Genomic DNA, 25601 nt, shown 5'->3' with positions numbered 1-25601 from the left:
TTACTTTTTAAAGACTCAATGTAGCTGTTTACTGAACATTTTGAAGTACTAACTCCATTATTCCCATGCTAATGCACAGTTTTCTCAAAAGTAACGGTCCTACAGTTTTCTCATTTGATATTCTTCAGGTCAGTCATGGTAAATCATTTATCTAATCCCCTCAAGGGTCCCCTCTTTTTAAAGTCAGAGCTTCAGCTAAACTGTCTTGTTCATCTACCTATACAACTCCTTTGATTTCTCTCTCTCTCACACACACACCACACACATACACAACATACAGCAAAAAAATAAAATAAAATAAAAAAAATCCTACTAGGAAGTATCATCAGTTATGTAGCTGAGACCAACTATAATACAAATGAGGTAAAGCAGTTGTCATTCAGAGTTCGCCATTTGGCAAACTGAGGTAGATATTCAGCAAAGGGGCCAACAGCCTTCCCTTTGCTCCAGTGATATATTTTCAACTCTAGTCAGAAATCTTTCCTTTCACATTGTTTACCACTGAACATTCAAAGTGAGTGACTTAAGAAAAACAACAAAAAACATTCAAAAGAAATATGGAATCACCTGATGGGTTATCAGGCTTTCCACATTAACCTTTGGCTCCCTGTTCATTGTCCTTCGAACAGACATACATTGTGAGGACGTCAGGCATGACTGTCAGGATAGGTCATTCAGTTTTGTACCGGGCACTGTATCTGAAGAGATGAGGTAGGAGTCTGGTCCGTAGCCAGTGGTACCGGAGGCCCCTCACAGTTACTCAGGACAGGGTTCACGTTCACACCTGAGTCACTGCCTGCAAAGAAACTGGAGGTGCGTGGGGTGACACTTCTAATAGAAGAAAGATGTATCTCGTCATTGGACTCATGAGAGAATCTTCCAGAGTCTCCGGTCTCATGGCTTCCTTCGCTGTTTGCTGAATGCTCTGTATCAGCTACAATACTGAATGGCATCTGGAACTTGGATTGCTGGCCTGGGGAACTGGGGGAGTCATCTTCACTGATCAGTACAGTGGTGCCTGGCTGATATAAGCACACAGCTTGGACAAATCTTCTCTGAGGCTGGATAAAAACAAGGTGTGAGACAGAGGTTAATCAACCTCTCTCAAATAGATACATGAGCAGTGCTTGTTTAATTCCCCACCCCATTTGGCTGGAATGCCTTACAGCAGCATTAGCTGGGAACAATCTGTGCCATCCTACAGGAGGAGAAAAAGGTATAGCCCCAATTCTCTCTCATATTTTCTTCTACAGTACTAGATGAAATACTTCATTCAACCTAATCACAGATAACGGAGGCTGATTTTCACTGGAGACCCTGTGTGTATTTTAAAGTTATATTTGTGCATCTGTTTTCCCCTCCATGGATTTTCTTTCATGCAGCATGCTTATGGTTGCTGCAAATATTTTACCTGAAGAAGCATCAGAAATATGCAGCAACTTACCAGCTTCTGGGCAAGCTTTTGGCTGGAAACGTATTGGAATATATATTTTAAACATAGCTATGGACAGTTCCTATTTCTTGACTGTGTGAGAGAACAGTACAAGTCACAATGATTCCATGAACATCAGTCAGAGAAGATCCCCAGCAAGTGTAAGCTGGCATGGTTGTCCTGTAGACTTTGCTATTATATGCTGCCTTTTATCCAAAGAGGGGGTGGTCAGAGCACAGTATTAGGAGCCACTGACTCTGGAGTTTCAGTTCCAGCTTTACCTCAGAGTTCCCTTTGTACTTTGGATGAGTCATTTAATGTCTCACTGTCTGTCTGTTTTCCTTCTGTAAACACAGAGATAATACTACCTACTTACTTAGCACTCCGGTTAGTGGGAGGATTATTCAATTGATGTTTATAAAGTAAGTTTCAAATTTAATACTATATTTGTGCATATGATTGTTATATGCAGGAACCCCTTCATCCATTGATGGAGTGCAGTCAGTTTTAGGTAAAACATAGCACCTGTTTAACATTAGAGAGCCACACTACACAATAGGTTAAGGGGCAGGAAATGAAGAATAACATCTCAATTTGCATTTACAACGAGACAGTATAATGTTCATCATTTAACACCAAGACACCGAAACCATCCCCTTAGAGACTAAGCCCTTAGTAATGCATTTTAATGACCACAAGCCTAGACATCCTTCCTTGCAATGTCATGGGACTGTACCAGGCCTTTTGTGTTCACAATAATTTGGGTAGGTTACCTCCTCTGTTTTCACCTTCCTAGAATCTTGGAAGAAGAGCCACCTTTTCTTGCAGCTGGTCTTTGAGATAGGACCATAACTGTTAATAATCAGATCAGTTCCCCCCTAAAATAGAGAGAGGGGGAAAGAGAGAGATAATCTTGCTTTATTAAATTAAAATGACACGAGTTTAAAAATAAACCATAGCACAACAATAATTACAGTACCACAAATACAGCAAAACATTTCAGCTAGTATTGTTTCTAACATCACCATCACTTTCGGCTAGCATCGATGTGTGTGTTGTCTGTGACTGAATTAGGACTGGTTCCTGCAAACACTCTTCAGATGAACAGCTCCATTAAAGTCAGAGTACTGTGTGCTGAACACACATTGAGTCAATATGACAACATATGAAAGTAAGGATAACTCATGTTTGCCAGATTGGTCCCTTAGAACTGAAGTTTCACGGGGAAGGGACCATGTTTAATTATACATCTGCACAGTGGTGAGCATCCTGCCAGCATTCAAATGCTAATACATGCATTATTATACATTTGACTCTAGTAAACCCGTGTCTATAAGATACATATAACCCAACGTGCTTTATCCATTAAAATATACAAAAAAGATATTGATGCACATTTTAGTACCTGCTCACATCACACTCATTTAATGGTGCTGCTTAGAACATTTATGAGCCTGAATGGACTCAGGGCTCAGATTTTTGACAAGCCCTGTTTCCCAGTGCCTTGAATAGAACCCTCTGAGCCAGCAGAAGGATACTCTCAACAGTGAGCTCTTGGCCTGTGGAACATGTGTCTTCTGATGCTTGGCAATCTTCAGAGCAGAGTGTAAGGCACAGGCATATGGGGAGACGTTTAGCTGAAATTTATGATGAACTCACTGGCAACTTAATGTTCCCATCGGACTGCAAAACTTGTGGTTGTCCTACCTCATGTAGACTATTATTATTATCGATAAGCATTTATATTGCATATATCTTTAATGATGGGAGGCACTCAGGTGCTATCGCAATGGGCACCATGGAAATATTTATATACTGGAAGTGAATAAGGCTCACAGTACCTTAGCATCGACGAAGCTGTTTCCTACTATCATCGGCAATAAAGATTCTTCATTCTCTGCAATTCCTTCAGTACTCTTCCCCACCTCGTTCGCACTGGCTAATGAGATGCTGGTATGTGATAGCTGGTCAGTACCCTGCTGCATAGTTTTAGGAGCAGACGTTTTCCTGTGCAATGTTAAGCAGGAGTATAATTGGCCCATAGATGATACATATAATACAAAGACTAATCCTTTTCACTGAAGTATTATTAGCCAGACAATACTATAAGTTCTTGATCTTCAGCTTTTATTCGTGTGCTATTTCTAACTCATACAGAATTCAAAGGCCATCATGTGCCTTAAAATCATATTCCCACAGGAAATCACACTGCACTGTCTGTAAATGTATACATGGAAAGCATTTCTCATGATTGATTAGTAACATTATCAAGGGGGAGTAAACAATCAAGAATATCAGAGCAGTTCTGGAGCCCCAAGAAAGCTAAGGAGATCCTCTCATCATACTTATGCTCTGCTGGACATATATTTTTTTTTAAATGCATGTTTAAGCTGAACTGAAAAGATTTTTATTTTTAAATAAAAGTAACTATTAAAAATCCCCAAATCCCAAAACTATGGGTTAAGACTTACTAATTACTAATGTATTATTCCTTTTCTTACCAGCCAAGACCCATGAGTTTGTGGTCCTTTGTATTCCCTCCAGAAATTAATGACATAGGGCCAGATGGTGACTTCCACTTGCATTGGTACAAAGGAGCTAAAGTCAGCAGAGTTGGGCTCTAATTTGAGGTTCCTCCTGCCCCAAGCTTACAGAAGCTCTTACACAGGAATACTGTAGGGCTGAGGCTCTGTGGGCTGGCTGGGGCCAAGCTGGCTGGGTAGTTGATAAATACCAAATATTCATCTGAGTTTGGAGGGAAACCTGCCGGAGACTTAATGACACTTCAAGCAGCATTAACTCCCCGTCATGTCTTCTACTGCTTCCACAGCAGAAGGGGCTTGGGTGAAGCAGGGAGGGCCAATGACAGCAAGGGATCTGAGGGAGATACCTATCAGTGGTATGAACATGATGAAGTGAGGCTGAGAGCTTCAGAGTTGCCTCATCCAAAGCACTTGGACAGTACTCTGGTAAATAAGCATCCCTGATTGTTCACATTCATAAAGGAGCAGCTGAGAATGGCTTATACAAAAGAGTTCATTTCTCCAGTAATAAAAGCATACCTGGCTTTACTGCGGTAGATCAAAATCAGGATGCAGATAAGGATGCACGTCAAGGCTATACAAACTCCTACAACAATGCCAGTCATTGATTTCTGGTCCAGGTGGTAATAGCCAGAATAAGCTGCAGCAGAAAGAACACATGGCATTTAAAGACTCACTGAGTAGTATAGTCATCTCCTGTCCTTACATCTGGGAATCGATGGAGTCACAGCCACAATGCCAGCAAATTCTTCCTGTCAACAGGACTTCTAGGCCTTTGCTATCATATATTTTCACATTGCTTTTGAAATAACTTGCATTGTATATAAATGGCTTGTGGATTTCTGAACATTTTCACCTGGGAGGGCTCAATAGCATGCAGGTTTTTTTGTTTAATATATCATATTGCACCAAATCCTGGGAGCCTGGACTCTGTTTTTACTCCCTAAACTAACGAGAGAGAGAGACCAAGCGTACGAGCATGAATAGTTGCCCGAATAAGGAAAAATTCAGTTTTTGGCCCATTACGTGTAACTTCTCAGTCTAGAAACAATAAAAGGCAAAAAGTACACCTCTCTGAATAACTACTGCCCTGTCCTCACCCCTCTCACACTTACAGCTTTAGAAAGCTTTCCAAATCTTGATGACCACACATAGATAAATTCCACCTAATGACAGCAGAAGGTAACTTAAAATTCCATTCACATATGAAAAAATTGCTAAGAGATATAGCATAATTTTCACAAAGTATATAATGGATACAGGCAGATGTTCACAAAAAGTACGGTAGGTGGGATGCCTTCTTTGGTAAGGACTGTTTACAGATAGGTAATGACTCACAAAGTGTGCTCCAGGGCTGCTGGAATCCCAGAAAACAGACGAAATTTTCACATATCTACTTAGGGAGTCATCTTGCCCCTCCTGGCTTCACCCTTGCAGGAGTTCTTACTATGACTCATCCCATGACACTAATATATCATACTAAATATGGGTCTTTGATTACATTTTAAATGCCATAAGGGAATGATCACAGATTGAAAAAATACAGACAGCTACAAAGTTGAAATTGATAGAACATTCTAAACCACATTCAAGACAAGAATGTGCATTTCAAATCGTACATTCTCTGTAGCTGGGAAAAAACTGAAACCAGCAACTATGCAGACTGGGACAAAAAACTTCAAAACGGTTTCAGTTAGAAAAAGGGTGCTGTACTCATTACAGACACAAAAGGATGTGGCTTTTGCATAATCCAAGAAATGAGTATGGGATAAAAAACAGTTACAGATCTTCTTCTCTGGTACTTGACAATGACAGTAACTAACACATTTTTACTAACTTGTGGCATCTGCTGAATCTAATCGTTTAGGCCTTTGGTTGGACTCCGAAGTCTCCTTTGGCAGGACTGCAAGCTCCACTGCATTTGAAAAAGGTCCTTCTCCCACCTCGTTGGATGCTGCTATTTTAACAATGTAGACATTTCCAGCCACCAGGTTCTCCAGCAAAGCCATGGTTATTGCTCCTATTAAAAGATTGTTTTAAAAAAGTTTAAGTTAGGCAAACAATGCAGGGAATTTACTGGAAGTTAGCTAGCAAGGGCTAAATTCAGCCCCTTTCTTCCTCACAACCTTTGACTCTTGTGTAGAAAAGAGAATACAACCTTTGCATCCTAACCATCAGATACAGGATTTGAAGTGAACAGTGACAATCCCTTCTCATTCTGTCTGTTGTATTCTCTCTGTACTGCACGGGTAAAGCACACACTGGTCATTCTGCTGTTACAGTAAAGAGGTACAGTGATACAGTGCAGACCCAAGATTCTAGGACTGGCCACACAGAGTCAGCAAACTTAAACCTGATCCTAACTGCATTTCAGTATGACAATATTTGCATTGTGATCCATGCTCCAGGAGCTTCCCCCCATATAGTCTGTGATGAGCTCCCAGATTACAGCTCCTTCTTCACTGACATCAGAATGCAAATGTGACACGGCATTGGGATGCAGGCAGCTGAATTGAAACACAAGAATCTCAGGTCGGTTTGGCAACCTGAACGAGACCAGTTTGGGCAGCATCGTCCTGTAATTTTAAAATTAATTCAACCCTATTTAGTTCCAGCCAGGTTCAGTTGATCATCATATACCCAAGCAGGACTACAAAGAAAAAGATCAGAAAAAATGTCTCTCTCAAATATGAAGGCAGCCAGAAACACAGATTATATACATGAATAGGACTCAGTCATGTAGTACTAGCACAAGCAAAACTCCTATCAGAATCAATGAGGATTTTTCCTTCACACGGACTGCAGACTGGTGCTTACAATTCCAACTGCTTTTTAAAATGCCATAGAAATACATTTCTGTGTTTCTTCCTGCTATAGAAATATGTTATTTTTCTTTCCAAAATAGGGGCAGCTCCAGGACCTAACATATCCCTGTGCCTCTCCATAGATTCCACTCACTTAGCTACCCCAGCTTTTCCATAAAAAACATCCATTAGCTAAAAGCACTTGAAGTCAAATGTAAGGCATCTGTAACCAAAGGAGCTGTAACCATCAAGGGTGAAAGGTTATTTTTCAATACTAGAGGCTCTTTCCAGCAGCTCCTTTTGAATCAGCTGCACTTCTAAAGCAACTAAGCAATTTGTGCTGATTTACTGCACACCAAGCGTGTAAAGGCTGTAACTTCTGATGCACTTCAAGTGAGTTTGGAAAAAGGGATAGGGGAAAAACAAACCAAGGAAGAAAGATCCTTCACGTTGCAAATAAGCAACAAACTGCAGCAACAATTCAGACTCTGCTGTTGTTGACATGAGGTAGGTCAAATTAAGGATTTTTAAAATGTTGGAGAATGGATAATAATCCTCAGTGTTATTTGAAATGTACCCTTGAAGTCTGAGCTGGGAAGAACTCTTAGATCTCTTGACATTTTGGAATCTTCTGTAGAAGGTTAGTTTGAGAATAAATTAGTACCAGGTGTTACATGTGACTAGCTGTTCTTGTCAAAATGACCATTAAAAATGCTACTACCTTAGCTTTCCTGCCAAGGGAGGAACATAGGACTATCATTGCATTTGTCCAAACTTCCTTTCATGCCCCCCTCAACATATCTATCACTAGACTATTTAAATCTAACCTTAAAAGAGCAGAACAGCTTGTTTTAAAGTGTCAGAAACCTGAATTATTCCTTAATCCTCAAGCTTTAACCTATCAATCAAAACACAAAATCAGTGACTGCAAAACTGATTGAGATTGATGGTTTTCCATTTGCCTGCCCTCTACAGCATTTTCAGTATGAGATCACATGAAAATCATTAGTGGTCTATTATAAAAACTACACGTCTCCATATCCCTTGTTCTAAGTATACACAGCAAGTTTTTACTGGAAATTGCTGCTCATGATTCCCATAGTTAAGATTGAGTTGAACTATATATTTAAAGCAGGAATTCAACCACTCAGTACTATATGATGAATACTGCATGTCTTCCCCAATATTACACACTTATACTTCAAGTATAAAATAAATTTTCTGAGATTTACAAGTAAATCTGTTAATTAGCTTATGAATTAAAACGGGTCCTTGAAGAAATTTAGCACTGAGTGTCAGAGCATTTTTTGATTCAAATGATCTTAATAATGAGATAACATGTTCAAACTTCCACTTCTAGTCAAAACTCACTGAAATCCCAGGTACTGGCTACGTTTCAAGACTTCTTTAGTATCAATCATATTTTTACTGTTATTCTTCATAGCTGAACTGTTCTCTTTGGGCAGAAGTTGATGAATAATGTTCTACTACACAGAATTTCATGGAGAACAAACACCTTTCAAAATGTCTGCCATCGCCCAATATTCTCACTGGGACTCAGGACACAGCAGCTCTTAATGAGTGGCTGTTTGTAGAAAAGCATCTCTCTCCAATTGTTCTCAAAGGGGTTGTATGTCTCCATCTCCTGAAAGCATAGGGGGCATCCATCATTCCTGAAGTGCACTTGACTTCACTCTCATTGAAAGTAATGGGACATTGAAGCCATTCTGAAAAAGGGCAAATTCTTTGTGACTTTCCCTGAGGGATCGTCTTTAGACTCGAGAGTCCAGCCTCTGCTGACAAATAAATTTTCAGTTATGAAAACAAAAAGAATTAAGCCTAGATTTTTTTCCCCTCAAAAGTTACCTATTGCACTACTCTGCCCTACAACTCCCTGGGTTTCTAATGCTTGTTTTAAGGATAATTACATCACTGCTGGACATTATTTACCCTAAACTACTGATATGTATTCTGATCTCCATTTCAATAGTTTTTCTGGGAATAATAGAAGCCTATTGTTTAGATGCAGCTCTTCAAAGAGCAAAAATCCTACTCTGTAAAAATGGCACCTTCTTACTCAACAGATCTGCTTTCTGTTTATTCAGCATCATCTCAGATTACTTTCGTGACAAAATAAGCTTTATTTTTACTTTTTCTTCATGTTAGTACTGCAGACCCAATACAGCTATACAAGAGAATGAAGTGGATTATATTCTGGCTCTTGTATCATCAATATAATTAGTTAAATTCCAATTGCAAAATCTTTACGATTGGGGGTGAGAAGCCAGAAAGCTTGATGTTTGGAACCCAAATTGAGTTTGCACAGCTAACAGTCAGAATTATACCAAAAAAAATGGACTCCTGCAATGTCGTTTTTAAAGAGTCACTTTTCACAGTAACGCAGCACTTTAGGAACTTGAGATCTGCAGGTGTGCACTTAAAAATGAAACCTCCACTATTATCATGACAGTGGAGCTTTGTGGAGCTGATTAAGTATAACTGGATTTATGGAAAGTTTCAGTTCATTGTACAAGCTGAATTGCAATGCTCTGCAGAAGGCTTCTCTCTCCACTCATTTTGTTCTATTTACCAGTTTTAAATGTCTTTCCACCACAATCCAGTGAATAATTCTAAACTAAGAACATTCAGAATTGTCATGGTATTGCCATGAATGTTAGCAGCACTTTTTTTCTTTTGTTGTTGATCACAAGACATTATGCTATTTTCAGTTCTCTTACAGTAGATTGCCACAGCTTTTCCAGCTCTAGCATTTATGATTATAGTTTACCTTCTCTGTGTAGCACTTGCCACTCTCCAGCAATCCAAGCTTTCCTAGATGCATAGAGGATAGTATAGCGAGTAACAACTGTTTCAGGACCATCAGGTGGCTTCCAGGAAACCAAAGCAGTATCATCTTCTATCAAAGTCACCTTCACTCCTAGTGGAGGGCCAGCTGGCGCTGGGAGAACAGTAACACAATATTATTAGGGTAAACTTATTATTCATATGTACTTAAATTATTCCAAAGGAAAAAGATGTTCAGATTCTAATACCATAGCAATGGCTATAGCTAAGTTCTAAGCAGACAACTGGGCAAACACACACACCAGTGGCCTCAAAAGCCACTTCCTTTTCAGTTCAAATTTAGTCTACAGCTTAGATTTTGTAAAATCTAGCTTTTAGAAAAACCTTATGATCATGATTTTCCTTTGCATTCAAATGGTGACAGTTGTGTATAAACAAATTAACATTTCCTTAGTGCGTGTCACTCAAATACTGCAGCAAAGAGGTGAAAGTGAAACTGACTTTACTATCATAGTCCAAGTTGACAAATGCAAATACATAAACAAGCATCTCAAATAGTGAATAGGAAATTGGATTTTTAACATTGCTTTAGTTTTGATAGTTTCAGGTTTTGATAACACAGATAAAGATTTTTTCCTCCCAAAATATATGATTTAACAGTTGACAGACTTTTTCTTTATTATCTTTAACGTGATAATTTAAAGCTCTTATTTATGTTATTTTAATCCAAATGATATTTACGGAGGAAGCAAATTACTTTTTATACTCCATCAACTATGGATTTTCTCTCAGAATTCGTATACATTTTCTCAGTTGCAAAAGAGCGAGGGTATGCAGAAATGCAGTTAAAAGGACAATCCTGACTAACAGGAGCAATAGTAAAGCAACTGGGAGACAGATGAAAGACAAAATTAACTTAACAAAAATCAAAACAGACTAGATGACAGTTTCCAGGCCCACTGACTTAGAAAACTTCCTTTTTAATACAGTACTGTTATTGGCTAACCATACCCTACTGCCCTTACCTTCTGGAAGTGTGGTGTGGTAAACTACTGGACTCCAGGGACTAGACAACTGATCCACATGCAGTCGAACTGCAAACTCATACTTGGTTTTTGGTTCTAGACCTTGAACCAACATGTGAGTTTCCGACCTACATAAAAGAATTAATAAAAGATATTTAATACTAAGGGTAGCTGATGGTTTCAAATCCAGATTAGATCCCTTTGGCACTAATATGCAATTCACCCCTGTGCAGAGGACTAGGCTTGTGGACCAGTTAAATGTATTCTGAGCTGTCCACTAGTGAATGTTACTCGGGGTATTTAGGGTGATGCTTATAAGTCACAGTTTATTAATCTTTAGAAGTTGGTCACCAAATTAATGAGAAATTTGGATCCGCTTTAACTCTTTGGGGCCATATTCTGCTCTCAGTGATACCTGGGTTAATTGTAATGTTCCTGACTAGCAGTACTGACATCAGGGGAGTAACTCTGAATTTACACTGGCATTATAGAGCACAGAATCTGTCTCTGGCCACATATTTAATCTCTCGTGTACTTTTTGCATCTTCTGTGTTCAAATTTTGCAAGCCTGTATTTGAATTTTTTTATTTTTGTCAGAAATGGGAGTTTACTGCCCTGCTGCAGTTATTTTAAGTACAAGTAACAATGTGAAAATTATACCACATCTAAATTTTAAAGTCAGAGAAATGGAGAGAAATGTATTAGTAATAAAATAAAACCTAGGTTTTAAAACAGCACTCTCCTTTCCTATACACCTGTGGAATACTTTATTATTAATTAACACAATCAAAATACTTAGCACTGACAGAAGTTTTCATCATCTAAGTCTTTTACAAGCATTAACAAAGCCTTGCTGTGAAAGCAGGTAAATATTAACCCCATTTTACAAATGGGAAAATTGAGGCAGAGAGATTATGGCTCAAATGCCATAAGTGATCTCTAATTTTGGATGCCCATCTTGAGACATCCAGGCTAGATTTCTAGACATCCTGAGCACCCATAACTCCAGCTGAAGTTAACCAGAATTGTGGGTACTTAACACCATTGAAAATCAGCCAACATCTCAAATCAGGCACCAAAACTAAAGAAAAATTTGGAACCAAGCTCATGGAAGGGTATGTCAGAACCACAAATAGGACTTGATCCTGCCAGTAATGCAAAGGGCAGCCCTATCACATGGAATCCACAAAAGCGCTGAGCACAGCTTGATCCTGCTGGTACAGATCCCTAGTTGTACTTGGAGTGGAGTGTGTTACACATACACATCTCTCACACAGTTCACAAGTATCTGGCTCTGCAGAAGCAGGCAGAGAGGGTGTGATGCCACACCCGCGGCACACATGCAATCTAGGTGGCAGCAGGCGAATAGAGATGTCTCCCTCTCACCAAATTCCCCTACGCCTATCAGCTGCAACTATAGGGGCCATATGCACAGACATGGACTAGGCAGGGACCTGGCTATTTCTTGATGAGCACCATGGCCCCAAACACAGGCAGCCTTAATGGAGTAGCAGCATCTTGGAAGACTGGCCAGCCCATGCTGTGTGCCCATCTCAACCAGCTGGAGAGATGACCCCAGACAGACTCCCCCTCCCTGTACAGTTGCAGAGCCATGCGTTCCTCTGATGCTTGTGCTGCCTCTCCAAGGGAACTTGTCCACTGCCACACGGCAGGCTTTGGATTCTGCACCACTCTGCACACTCCTTCAGGGCTCAGTGCACTCAGTGGCACGCTGAGATCAAGCTATGTAGTTTAATCCTAGGATTAGATCACTTGACCATGTCCTATCTTTGCCAAGTTTATCTGTAAATAGCACATCTATTTCATTATTAATACTCTTCCAGTCTCTCTTTTCTTTGGACAAAGAAGAGCTCAGAGATACATTAAACTTCCATCATATCACTGACAAGCAACTCAGCATTCGTGTCCTTATTCCATGACCCAGCTACACTGTGGAGCAGGGCTGGAACTGAACACCTCCGCCCCACTGAAGAGAAAGTGGCAGGGAGGAGACCCGGTTTGTCAACAAAGGTGAAGAACTACGGTGTTCTAATAGCACCTTCTAAAAATCAGAACTGGCAGAAGCCTGGAAAAAATAACTGTCTTGCAGCTGGAGAGAAATGTTACAGAAAACGGTAATCACAGATGAGAGAGTAAAGAGGAAGGATCTGGGGAACAAAGAATAACTTGCAGGACTGTACATACGTTTGAAGGTAGAGAACCAAAGAGGCATTCTGCAGCCCCACAGGATTACAGCGAATGGTGTAGTTAATGACTTGTGCAGAGGTAAACGCAGGCCTTCCCCAGTGGAGGTAGATAGAAGATGAAGTGTTAGCTTTAGCATATAGGTGGTGGGGTGGTGGTGGAGGAGGAACCATACGATCACGGACAGCTGTTTAAACAAAGAGAAGCAAGATTTGTTTCATGAACTCTTTACAAATGTTGGCAGATTAGATAAGTCTGAGTAGATAAGTTTGGATCCAGATCTGATATTTCCCAAGGGTAGACGGCACTCAGGGGTTTGGTTCAGACTGTTAGATGATTTCTAGCAAAAACTAGCACCACATCAAGAGATCAGTCCAGTTAATCTAATTAAAAATGGGCATAAAACATCAGCAGGAACAGTGGAAATATCTCTGAAAAATCATTGACGGGATGTAGGGACTAACCAGAACGACAAAGGAAGGAAGTGCTGCTTGCTATTTATCTTGCTTTTCCCAGTTGTATTTCACGTTTTATAAGTACAACAGAAGACTGTTGCTAAATGGTGCTTGGGGAGGATTCAGGGGAATCTGTTGTTGTCATAAATGCTGTGATTTTTTAAAAAGTTTTATAATTTGATATTTTATTAAGATTAAAAACACAGACACGCAGGGCTGCTATGGATCCTGAACTACTCAGCTGTTATTAGACTGGATAATGCAGCTTCAGCACTTACAGACACATCCTGGAGTACTGACTGTTTGGTCTGCCTGGTAACCTTCTTCCATGCTATTATATGCCAATAGCCTTACATGGTACTTTCTTCTGGGATCTGCACAGATAGAAAAGGAATAATTAGATTTCAAACGAAGAATACAGATTTTCAAATATCTACAGAAACACTAGGATGCTGCTGCGATCCGTTTGATCCTATTACAATTCTGGTTCAAAACACGCTCACTGGAATCAGGGAGTAACTCCAATCTTGCTCCCATTGGCCTAAACCAGCATTATGTCATAGACTTCAGTGGAGTGGGATGATTCTCAATTTCCTTCCACGGCAATGGCTCACTCTTGTGGCTGTAATGCTGGATTTTACTGACTATTATTCAGTGCATAGAAATAACATTCAGAATATAAAGTAGGCTATTGGGGTAGAGAGTGTAGATGAGTTCTAGATACGGAGATTTGTTTCTGGAGGATGGAGTGCGATGGGACAAAGACAGGAGGGTGGGACAGGAATCAACCAAGAAATGATATGGCCGTGGGCCTCCAGAGTTTACACAGTGAATACAATAATGCTAATTAATACATCTTCTGATTTATAACACTAGCTTTTAGGTGTTTTCTTTAAAGCTGATTCTGGCTTGCTTAATGGGTCATTGTCTACCTGATTTTTTTTTAAGCTGACTAGTTTTTAAACCTTCTGTTTTCTAATACAGCTCCCTTTATGTCCTAATTTTTTTTTTAAAAAAAATCCTTTAAACATTTTGTTCTAAGGGTTTTTCTGCTTCCCTGGTGGGTTTTAGATGGATCTTTGGGGTAGGTCGAAGAGTAATCCTACCAAACGTGCTTGGGCCTTTTCTTTCTAGTCTTTGAAAATCTTCACCAAAGTAAACAAACTGAAAAATAGAGAAAAAGTGTATTTTTTCTTCTAATCTTTCAGTTTTATTAAATTTGTGTGTTATATGCAACAAGAGCGTACATAAAGTTTTCAGATTGATTTTCAAGTTGATAAGTGTCCCTTTAAGGAGTAAATATTCTGCTACTGCTACATAAACTCTCCATTGCTATTGTTGGAATTCTTATAGTGCTATAGCATTGGGAGATGTGTTAGGATGTTTTCCTGTGTTATTGTTCGAGGATACAGGATCTATTTCCTTCCAAGAAGACTTAAGTTAAAACGGAAATTACAAGAGCATGTTGGCCTTGTCTGGTATTTTCTTCATCCTAAAATGTCTACATCATAGTTTAATTTCAGAAAGAATAAAATTATCTTCTTTTCTGTTTAAACTAGTATTTAATGCAGCCCATCTCAGATAATTCGAGTGGACTTAATTCAGTGACATTTCTTAAAACAAATATGACCCTTTGCTTAAGTTAAATCCTTAGCTCCCTCTGCAGGTCCTCTGCATTTCTTGTACCATCTTAACAAAATCTTGTTAATCTGAAAATTATTAAGTTATCATTATGGAAGTGTCACAATCTATATTTTGTAAAATACTTTCATGATATTTTTGAAATAAATGGATATATTGACTTAGACAATATCTAGGAGGGATTAAAGAAATACAACTTTTAATGGGATTCTGTTGGGTAGGTAATGCTGCAAGTGAAGACTTTGTTTTAATTATTTTTTGTTACCAAATTTAATACAAATGATTTCATGATTTTCAGTTGTCAGTGAAAGAGTTTGTTTGGATTTAAATTCTCCCCTGCTGTATTTAAAACAAACTTTGCAGCAAATAAGTGCATATGAGAATCAAAAAGTGAAACTGAACAATATGTTTTCATTGTCCAAGCAGAATATAATGCTACAAGTAAACAACAAACGATAAAAAGAAAATTATTTTTAAATATTCTGTCAAAGTTAAATAATAAAGTGTTGTAGTAGCACAGGTAAGGAACCTTGTTTACATTTTTTTAATCTGAAAATATAGCTTTATAAATCTATTAAGTCAAGTGCTATTAGTCCACAGACTACAATTAGAAAGGCAGATACAGATATCTAGATTGATCTCAAGGAAAAAATAAAATAAAATATGTCTGGATGGGTTTTAAAACTGGAAATTTCAGCAGAATGTCAAGGTATCATGCTTGTCCCAAGTAACTAAAGGAAATGAGAAAAACATCTGAGCATTTGAAAAACCAAAAATGAGAGAGAGATTAACATTCAAAGTATCCAAAAGTTGAGATATACCAAATCCTAACTATTAAAACTTCTTAGCACTGAAAAATTAGGATAGGAATCTCATAAAAATGGGATCTTATTCTTTCCAGGGCTTCGTGCTTGGCCAGAAACACTATCACATGATATTTAGGCTCCTCTGATTCTAGCTGAGAGATCTAAGAAAACTTTATTTATTAACTTACATTTAGTTATAAGAACTTCTTTCAACATCCCAGAGAATGATTTTTGTGGTGAGGTTTGTAGGAGCTGTTTTTCATTTATTATTTGAATTGAATTCTCCCATCCTTTCTTGGCCAAATCCAGAATTCAAATACTACTTAGCAGGCTATTAAAGAAACACCATATAGCCAAGTGGTATTCAACTGACCAAGTTTCACAGTCTATCCTTTTCTTTATATAAGTTCCTCCAGAGGAGACCTCTGCTGCATTTCCGCAAGGCACAGGATGACAGACATGACAATCTATCATCCTGCAGAGCACCTTCAAAAATGCCTTGTGCCCTTTGAAAGTGGTCACCCAGAACTGATCATCTTCACTGTGCAACGAAGAATAGCTAAGGCCTAATGTCCTGCTGAGCTGAATGAGCCTGTGAGGTCTGTTTATACTCACGGCTTTTTTCTTAACCTGAATTCCTCATTAACACTTGATAAGACTTGGGGAGTGGAGGGAGAATTTCACTGCCAAAAGTCAATAAAAGTAACTTTTAAAAAACATCTTCTTGTCACACTATTTTTAAAATAAAAGCATCTGCAGCAGTCTGCATCAAGTACAAAATTTAATATAATTGCTCTTACTCTGGTATAATATGAAAAGCTTCAAAGACCGATCACATAAAAAACATTAACTTATATATATATATATAAAAACACAAACAATCTGTTCCTTTTTAACAAGAGAAGCTCTCTGAATTGTGTTTACTGTTTAAAAGCAAAGTTCTTTACATAACATATCTGCTACACTTGAGACAACATGGTTCAATTCCTAGCTAGGTTGCCTAGATCAAAAATTGAATCCATAATCCTTGTAGAGAGTTTACTAAGCTGCCATGCATTGCTGCATTTCACAAGACTCTAGGTTTCATGGCTGAGAAAGCACATATTGGCATTATAGCCTGTTACTACTAAAGGCTGCAGCATTATGTACTGGACGGAAATAATCTAAACAAAGTGGAGATCAAAAAGGATAAAAGGACAAAAAAAGGATGTAAGAGGAAACTGTACTGAACAGTCAAAGAACACAATATAAAATCACAAATTACTCTCATAATATTGGTACAATATCCAATTCAAAGGATATCTGCAAAAGATATATTAGTCAAGACTTTACCATATGCAAAACAAAGTCACCAATACCTACAGGTATGTTTCTAGCTCAGATAAATCAGGAAAAGGAATTTTCACAATCTATTTTATGAAGGGGAAAGAAGATATTTTTGTTTTGCAATAGCTTGTATTTAGAATATAAAAGGCATTATTTGTTGGGTTGATTTTCTGGCTTGGGATATGATTTATTCCTAGTTGGCAATCCCAATACAGACTTGGCATAAACACTTATCTTACAGTTCATCAACCGGATCAAACAGTCTTTCTCTAAAGCCAGGCATATCCTTGGAGAGAAAACAAACTTAAGGGGCTTCCTTATCTTTATCCAGTGTAGGTATCCTGAACAGTTTAAACATAAATCACTGATAAAAGATTGGTGATGGCATGCCCACCTGGGGGTCTGACAGTCTGGAGTTTAATATATGCCATCCATGTACATTAGACAGCAATGGGGTGGCTTCAGAACCTCATAAGTCAATGCAAACCCCAGAGAAGCCATCACTCATGCACGGAAGTAACACATCCCTGCCACAAAAGATTGTTGCTATTCAGCAACAACTGGGTTTAGGGATTCACTTAACCAACTTCACACAAAATTCAGTATCCTAATTGAAATAAAAAACTGAATAGAAAGTAAAGACATTGGCTGGGTGTGATATATTTGAATAGTTTGATATAATTATGAACTAACGGTTTCATTTAACTCTAGAATGTTTTCACAAGTTTTACTGTAATTGTACTTCTACAGTACATAAACTAGTGCATAAACTGTGAAACATTATGGACCAGATGCTCAGATGATATTATCTGGCATAGCTCCAGAGGTCTCAGTGAAGTTATGCTGAGGATCTGGTCTATATATCTGATACCACCAATAAAATCAACATTAAAAAAAAATATGACTTCAACCATAAATTGTACTTTGATAGTGATATTTCAATAAAATAAGCATCGACAAGGGACAATGTGTCTAAAATACATGGATTCTTTTAAAACATATTTACTTAAATGATCCTGATCGAGATTAACCTTCTTTGCTCAAAAGTATTAATATTTAACTAGTCTTGATGTAGGACCTACAGAATCTTCTCACTAGGCTGAAAGCTGTGCAGTTTCTGTAGGTACTTTAGTATCTTCTGGTGAAATGATATTTTGTAATCCACATCCCTTCAATTCACCCTCCCCCAAAATACCTCAGGGAGCCACTACTACTATCTGATGTTTCTCACAGCAACAGGACACTAGAGGGGAGTATTCTCTCTCTTCAGCAGCTAGCAGGTTTCATACAGTAAAACTACACAGCTAAATAAGGTTAACACATATTTTTAAATTATGTTTACTTAAATTTTAAGTTGCATTTTGGACTTTCAATTAAAAAGCATATATTATAATCTGAAGTAACAGAAAATTGTGAAAGCGGTTAAAAGTTCTCATAAGAGGTCTTGGTAACAAAGTTTCACTCCTGTACTTTATCTCATGCAATTCCAAAGGTGTGGTTATACCCATGCAATTCACAGTTACTAAGCATATCTATAGCTATAGCATATTGTTATTACTGCTATACACCGAGTTATCAAAATCAAGTAAGGACTATAAGAAAAATCTGATTCTAGGAAGTGGTTTTTTTCTATTAAGTTATCCATATTTATTCAGTATTTCATATAACAGAATGGTCCTGATGTCTCGGCACTGAATGGTGATGGATTATACAGGAATCCAATTAAAAAGGAGCTCTCAAGTTACAGTCCTATTTTCATGGAAAGTCAATTCATTCCCCAGGAAAATGAGGGCAACATTACTATAGAATTTTATTATGCACAAGGAATCCAGAGAACTGCTGAGCAATGTGAAAAGTCAAGGAGACTTGACTTCTTGGCAATACTGCTACTCAAGTATTTTAAAGCCTGCCATGTTTTATTAAGCATAACTATTTTACAATTTACTTAATAACTACATCTATTGACATCAGCTCTGCTTCTCGCAAATCTTTCACTTCCCTTTTACTGAAGCCAATCAATGTCAAAATAAAAGAGTACTCTTTACAAAACGACAGTCAGCTAGGAATCCTTGTGTCCTAAGAAAGTTTTTATAACTCTTTAAAAGACTAAATTGAATGGAAACTTTTAAAGATACATGAAATTACCATCTAAATACTATTTAAATATACAGGGCCAAATTTTCAAACTAAGGCACCCACTTCCAAATGTACTTATTCTAAATGGTACCAGAAATGCCCTTTACTGTACACTGGTATAGAAGTAGCCAGTCTATTAATGTAAACAAGGACTTAACCACCAATGTGCCAGAACTGAGTTACAGTGTATGTAACAGAGCACCAAATTCCTTAGGATGAATAACATCACAATGATCTTATTTAGTTCCAGAGTTTCTAAAACATTGTGGCAAATAAAGAAAAATATACCAGATGACCTTACATTGTCCAAAACACATTAAGCTTCTGCTGACACTCAGTGGCCTCTGAAATGAAAGTTGAAATCCTAGCTTCTGCTGGGATATGAGCAGTGATGAGCTGCCAAAGTCTTAAGAACCGGTTCCCTACTGGTTCTTCGGTGGCACTTTGGCGGCGGGTCCTTGACTTGCTCCAGGTCTTCGGTGGCATGTCGGTGGAGGGCCCTCCGAAAACCCGGAGCGAGTGAAGGACCTGCCGCTAAAGTGCCACAGAAGACCCAATAGGGAACCACCCAGTGAGTACAAGCCCCCTGTCCCATCCCCCCCCCATCCACGTACTGCCCCCGACTACCCCCTCTCAGAACCTGCAACCCATCAACCCCCCCCTGCTCCTTCCCCGACCAACCTCTCCTGAGACCCACCACCCTAACTGCCCCCGAGGACCCCACCCCCTACCAACCCCCCCCATTCCCCATCCCCTGACCACCCCTCCATAACCTCCGCCCCCTCCAACCGCTCCCTGCCCTTTATCCAACCCCTCCTCCCAGCCCCAGCCCCGCCCCCTTACCATGCTGCTCAGGGTAGCATGTATGGATGCTGTGCAGCCTGCTGGAGCTCACAGACCCATCCCCTTACCATGCTGCTCAAAGCGGCAGGAGCTGCAGAGCTGCCCAGGAGCATTTCAGAGCGCTGGTGCCCGCGGTGCAGCATGCTGAGGCTCTGCGCGAGGTGGGATGCGAGGTTGGGGCTGGGGGAGCCTCCCCAGCTGGGAGCTCAGGCGGGCCGGATGTGGCCTGTGGGCCGGAGTAACGACAGAAAAACCTCCCTCTCCCAATTGTCCACCCCTTTAACTACCGATTCTAAACCGGCTTCTAAATTTAAGAACTAGTTTGCACGAACCAGCTCCAGATCACCACTGGACATGAGGTTACTGCCATTTTACAGAAGGAAAAAGATTCCCTTTGTTTTGTAGATGCTTCCCCAAGTGGTAAAAGCAAAATGGAGAGAGAAAGGAATGTCTCTCAACACACAGGTTGGTTCCATTTGCTGGAGTTATACCTTGTTACTGCCAGATGGTGTCATCATGCACTTCCAATGAATACACTCCTAGAAAGAGTGGGGGCGGTGCAGAAGGAATGTCTGGATGAGAAATCAGAGGATAACAAAAAAAGCAGCTCCTGATACCTTTGCCACTGGTGAAATTATTAAATATAATCATTCCACTCAAGACTGCACAAACAGAACTCCCAGGAAAGTCACTAAGAATGATTTTCTGCAATTGTCAGTTCTGTATTTTCTGTAAAACTTCAAAGATTTTCCATTATATAGATAGACATTATTTTATATACATAATAATAATATGGAAGGGGTGTGTGAGTGTGTGTGAGAGAGAGAGAGAGAGAGAGATGAAGAACATTTAATGTGTGCTCCCAAGAGCATATTTTACACATCAAACATCCTGCGGGACAAACTGATGGTACTAAATCAAGAATTTTATAGAGCTGTGTTTGCTGATGTTAACACAGCCAACATTTTGGCTTTCTGGCAAATGCATCATAGAAAGCATCTGTTTACAAACTATTTAGCCGGGGTTAGAAGAGAGTGTAATATTGCAGCCCCTAAAACCCCTGTCATTGTTTCTTTCAGCTGCTGCATGTTTGTGAAGCTCCAAAGGCCTTGAAAGGAGCCAGAGCAGAGCCAACAGGTCAGGGCTAGATAAAATTAAGAAAGAATCCGAGGTCAGGACCATGAAAGAACTCCCCTCACCCCCACCCCCAGAACAGCGAGTCCACCTCCAGCAGCCTTTCATTCAATACTCATAAAGGTTTAAAAGGCGACAGAGCACTCCAAAAGCTGAATTTGAAATTTAAAAAATAAATCATTCTTGGGGACATAAACAGATAAAGGAACCTAAAGAAAATAGGGCATTTTAGTACCACTTATTACTGGTTCATATTAAATCCAGATACTGGACACTCTCCTATACCTCACTGCTCTGAACGTCTCAGTTCTCTGACACACTGGAAAGAAAATGATTTCTCAGTAGATAGAAAGGAAAGGCTTTCTCTCCCTCCTGCCCCACCTTCCTCCAGGATGAGAATTGTATGGGATTGCTTAAGAAAATTGTCATTTCAGTTCTAAGGATAAACTTATCTGGCCAAATGCCCATTTTTAATTTAATCTTTTGTGCTCCCCCCACCCCCACTTTTTTTTTTTTTTTTTTGGCATAACCTACAGGTCCATTGTTGTGTAGCAGTCCGGCTGGATAGTTCATTGGTCTGGCTTTCCAGGGTGACTGCACTGCCCCTGAGCCCATCCCTTCAACACAATAAACTCCAGATAATTATTCAGAGAAGAGGCCAGCAGCATGGGCTGCTGTGACATCTGGGTCATGGCCTTTGACATAGAATCTGGGGCTAGCCAAAGTCTGCTCCAAGCAACAGAGGTCCAGGGGAATTATTAAGGGGGAAGGGTGGGAAAAGGAGAACAGTGAGAAACACTATCCTTAAAAATGCACTTTTGAAGCAAAGTAATGTAAATACAGCAGAAACTTATTAGAAAAATAAGCAAATACATTTCAGATACACAAAGCAAACGAGAGGGAGACCAGTGCAACAAACACCACAATGAAATAAGAAGTTTGAAGAGGTGTTACAATATATATATTGAGAGCAATCTCGTTTCAAAATAGGCAATCCCCTTTCAGTAGTCCTCTCACCAGTTTTTATATATATCCATATTTTTAAAAATGTGCCTATACACTGCTCTCGGTATGTGTACTAGATAAGACGTATGGGTAAAACACACAAACAAAAAGTTATTATAGCAACACTGTCACATTATACTTTAAACAATCTTCTATATGTGCATTGTGTGGCTATGTGACCTTTACTAGTTTAATTTGTGAATGTTTAGGGAGGTTTTCTTTTTTTTTTTTTTTTTAAAAAGGGACTTGGAATTCCTTAGGGAACTAGAATTAAAACACAGCTCTGAAAATACAGAATTACACATTCTGAAAGCTTACAAATTACCAGAATTTCACATCCCAAATAGTTTACACTTCAATTTAAAGATAATTGAAGATGGAACAGAGACTGTCTGTGGTACTCATGTTTTCCAAATAACTGAAAGGGAAATGATACAATTTTTCTTTCTACAACATTGTGAAAGTTTATTTGGGTAGAAACTAGACCATATGACAGATGTGAGTCAATCCCACTAAACAGTCTAGCTTTCTGTGGCTTTGGATGGCTCTTGCTTATTTGTCTAAACCTGAAAAGGCTCCATATATCCCTTTTGTAGCTTTGTTCTATCCCCTTGAAGGGCCTCAGGACAAACACCACCTCACACCCCCTTGCAGTAAAAGCATCACCTCTTCTACTGCCTACAATCAGCAAACGGGGGTGGGGAGTTACGGAAAGAAATTCCCTGACCTTATCATTTAGGTATCTGAGTGGCTGCAGAAATAAAGGATCTATTTCAAGAGTTTCAAAATCTTTATGAAAAGACTAGGCAGATTTCAGAAATCCTGGTTATTTGGCTGGTTTTTTTTCTTTAGAGTAACATAACACAGTATTTCTTCTGGTAATGTGCATATTGTTTTGGATCAGTTCCTGCACTTTTATTATTCTATTTAAACTTTTTTCTAAAAGAAGGGAAAAGCCATCTTCCAGTATTATACTAATAATACACTTTAAAACATCTGATCTATCCTAATGCTAACTAATTTGGGTTACAGTTTTCAATCTGAGCCTTACTAAAGAAGATTTTGGTCCACATTCTTAAAAGCTGACTTGAAAGTGATACTAGAGGCCTGGACAAACACCTAATTTTGATCTTTTGTGCCCCTCTTTTCTTTGGGAAACCTTTTCTTTTGTTCCTGCCCAGTGGGAGGAACGTAGCTCATTGGCCCTGCTCTGTAAGATGAGAGCACTGCCCCTAAATCCACGCCCTCCAAGTACAATCAGTTTAATGGAATTATGTAGAAAGCGGCCATCTTTGGAAGAAGAAAGGGGATAAAGAATATCCAGAAGAGTCAACAGAGCCTTAATTAACCCATATTTCTAACATGGATACATCCGCTAGGAATTCATAGAGTGAACCTAATTTGCTCAACAAGTATCCATGCTATATTTAGTGAATCGAGCAACATTACACTACAGAATAAAACTAGCTAAATGCTTCTATAACCACATTTCAACAGGGACACGATAAGTGTTAAGGATTTATCCTTCTGGATTAGCAGGAAGAGACCAAGAACACAAACGGTTTCCAAAAAGAAGTTCAACCATTCCCACTAAGAAGAAACAGTTTTGATAATTTGCCTGATCTTTGTATTCATAAAATGCTCTCTCAAAAAAGCATCTAAACAATAGGGTAAAACTGTGCTACCAAATTTGGTTTAACATCTGTTTAAGTAACTGCCATGATAACACACATATATTGATTGTCAGAAATATAGCATCATCTTACAAACAATACATTTTTACGCTCCGACAGAGGGAATCTATTCACGGCACCCAAACTTCCCCCGAAGCTATGAAATAAATTTCCTTTCAGAACTAACATTTCTCTGTTGGGCTGTCATGGGCTCCCCATGCCATTTTGACCCTTTTGTGCAGCAAAATGAAAACACCATCTATCATTTCTTGTACTACAGTGACTTTCTAAGAGGTGCACAGTTTCATTGCAAAAACATCTGTGTTTGGTGACCCTCGTCCCAAATCCTGAGAATTAGGAATGCTGCTGTTGCAAGCATGCTTACAAAATGCAAGAGTTTCAGGTAGGCTACTCACAAACAGCTTAGCTTTCTCTCATGGGTGTAGTTTGGGAGGAGAAAGGGGGCGGTGCCCTTCCCAAGGGCAAACTTTGGGCAGGCACAGAATTTGCCCCTCCATGCATGGCCTGTTGGCCTGACTGGAGCTCCCCCTCCAAATATAGAAGTCAAACTAGACCTATGATTTCTCCTCCATTTGATGGCAAACAGGAATTGCAATGGTTAACTTTCAAATCTCCATGTATAAAACAAGTCAGCAGTAACAGGAAAACTAACAGTGGATGAAAATAGAATACGTATAATCAAATGATCCTTATTTTAATTATGCCAAATATTATTTACACATCTCATGCCCAACTGCAGACAGGGCCAACATTTCAGTTGTAGGTTCCAATTTTGTGGGTGCCTAAAGCCAGCTGAAAGTGTTTGTGCTGGGGCCTGTAAGTATGTCACACACTAACTGGTACTCACAGGTACAAATCAGGTAGCTGGGTATCCAATCTGCACGTGCAGTGTGTATGTATATGCAATTTTGTGAGAACAATCACTTACCTGCTCAATTTGCGGATGCAAATTCAGAAGCTGGTTAAGGACAATGAAAAATGTGGCCCTTAACTCCACTGAACTTTACAGTGACAAACTGAATGGCAGCTACAGAAAAGTTAAATAATGATCTAGCTAAATTTATGTAGACCAGTCTTGCCTTTAATACAGCTTTCTATAGCATCTTTAATATGTCATTTGCTGAAGTCAAATGAACCTGTATTAAAACTGGCTTAACAGACAGGGCAGTGAGCAAGTTGCCTTTATAAGTCTGTTTCAACACAGACTGCTTCAGTGCACCCTCTGAAACTTTGGCACATAGGATACATAATGTTAAATTTGCAAAGCAATTTCCAATTACAGGGGTTAATAAGACAGGAAGGAATGGATCCAAACAAGGATTCTTGAACCAGCCATCAGTTATCACCTTCTAGGGATTCCACCCTTGTGTCTCAGGTCAGCAGGTGATCATGCATTTGTGTGGTGGGCCCTAGGGCGTGGAACTCATCCCATCTCCCCAGGGACATTCATCTCAGTACATCTCTTCACACACGTACATTTCTGACTATTTGTGTTACCTTCCTCTTCCCACCACCTTTTGCTTGCCTCTTTTTTTGTAGGAGATTCTTTGGTATGTTGTCTAGCCTCCCTCAGACTTGGGCATAATAGATTATTAGCCTTTGATATTTCCCATCAACAATACCCTAACATGTGATAGCACTTCTAAAATATGCCTTGAAAGAAACAGCCATTTGCCACTAGATCAGAAATAATATTCAAGAAACTAGTACAGCTTCTGTTCTAATGCTATACTCAGTAGTATGTGTA

The 25601-nt window shown here is 39.1% G+C and overlaps 1 protein-coding gene across 1 annotated transcript in view; it reads right to left on the bottom strand.

Moving 5' to 3' along the window:
* Positions 1 to 671: 671 nt before the first annotated feature.
* Positions 672 to 25601, bottom strand: part of PRTG (protogenin) — a 119242-nt gene continuing 94312 nt past the window's right edge. Inside the window, exons 12-20 of the mRNA XM_050968715.1 lie at positions 13548 to 13643; positions 12815 to 13001; positions 10610 to 10737; positions 9568 to 9738; positions 5813 to 5995; positions 4495 to 4615; positions 3274 to 3439; positions 2206 to 2310; positions 672 to 1061 (exon numbers count right to left, since the gene is read on the bottom strand). Coding sequence (XP_050824672.1) covers positions 675 to 1061; positions 2206 to 2310; positions 3274 to 3439; positions 4495 to 4615; positions 5813 to 5995; positions 9568 to 9738; positions 10610 to 10737; positions 12815 to 13001; positions 13548 to 13643 — 1544 coding nt within the window. The 3' untranslated portion in view covers positions 672 to 674. The remainder of the gene's footprint in view (positions 1062 to 2205; positions 2311 to 3273; positions 3440 to 4494; positions 4616 to 5812; positions 5996 to 9567; positions 9739 to 10609; positions 10738 to 12814; positions 13002 to 13547; positions 13644 to 25601) is intronic.

This window comes from Gopherus flavomarginatus, chromosome 9 (assembly GCF_025201925.1).
Source record: "Gopherus flavomarginatus isolate rGopFla2 chromosome 9, rGopFla2.mat.asm, whole genome shotgun sequence".
Lineage (NCBI taxonomy): Eukaryota > Metazoa > Chordata > Testudines > Testudinidae > Gopherus > Gopherus flavomarginatus.
This window is presented reverse-complemented; position numbering and strand designations above follow the sequence as displayed.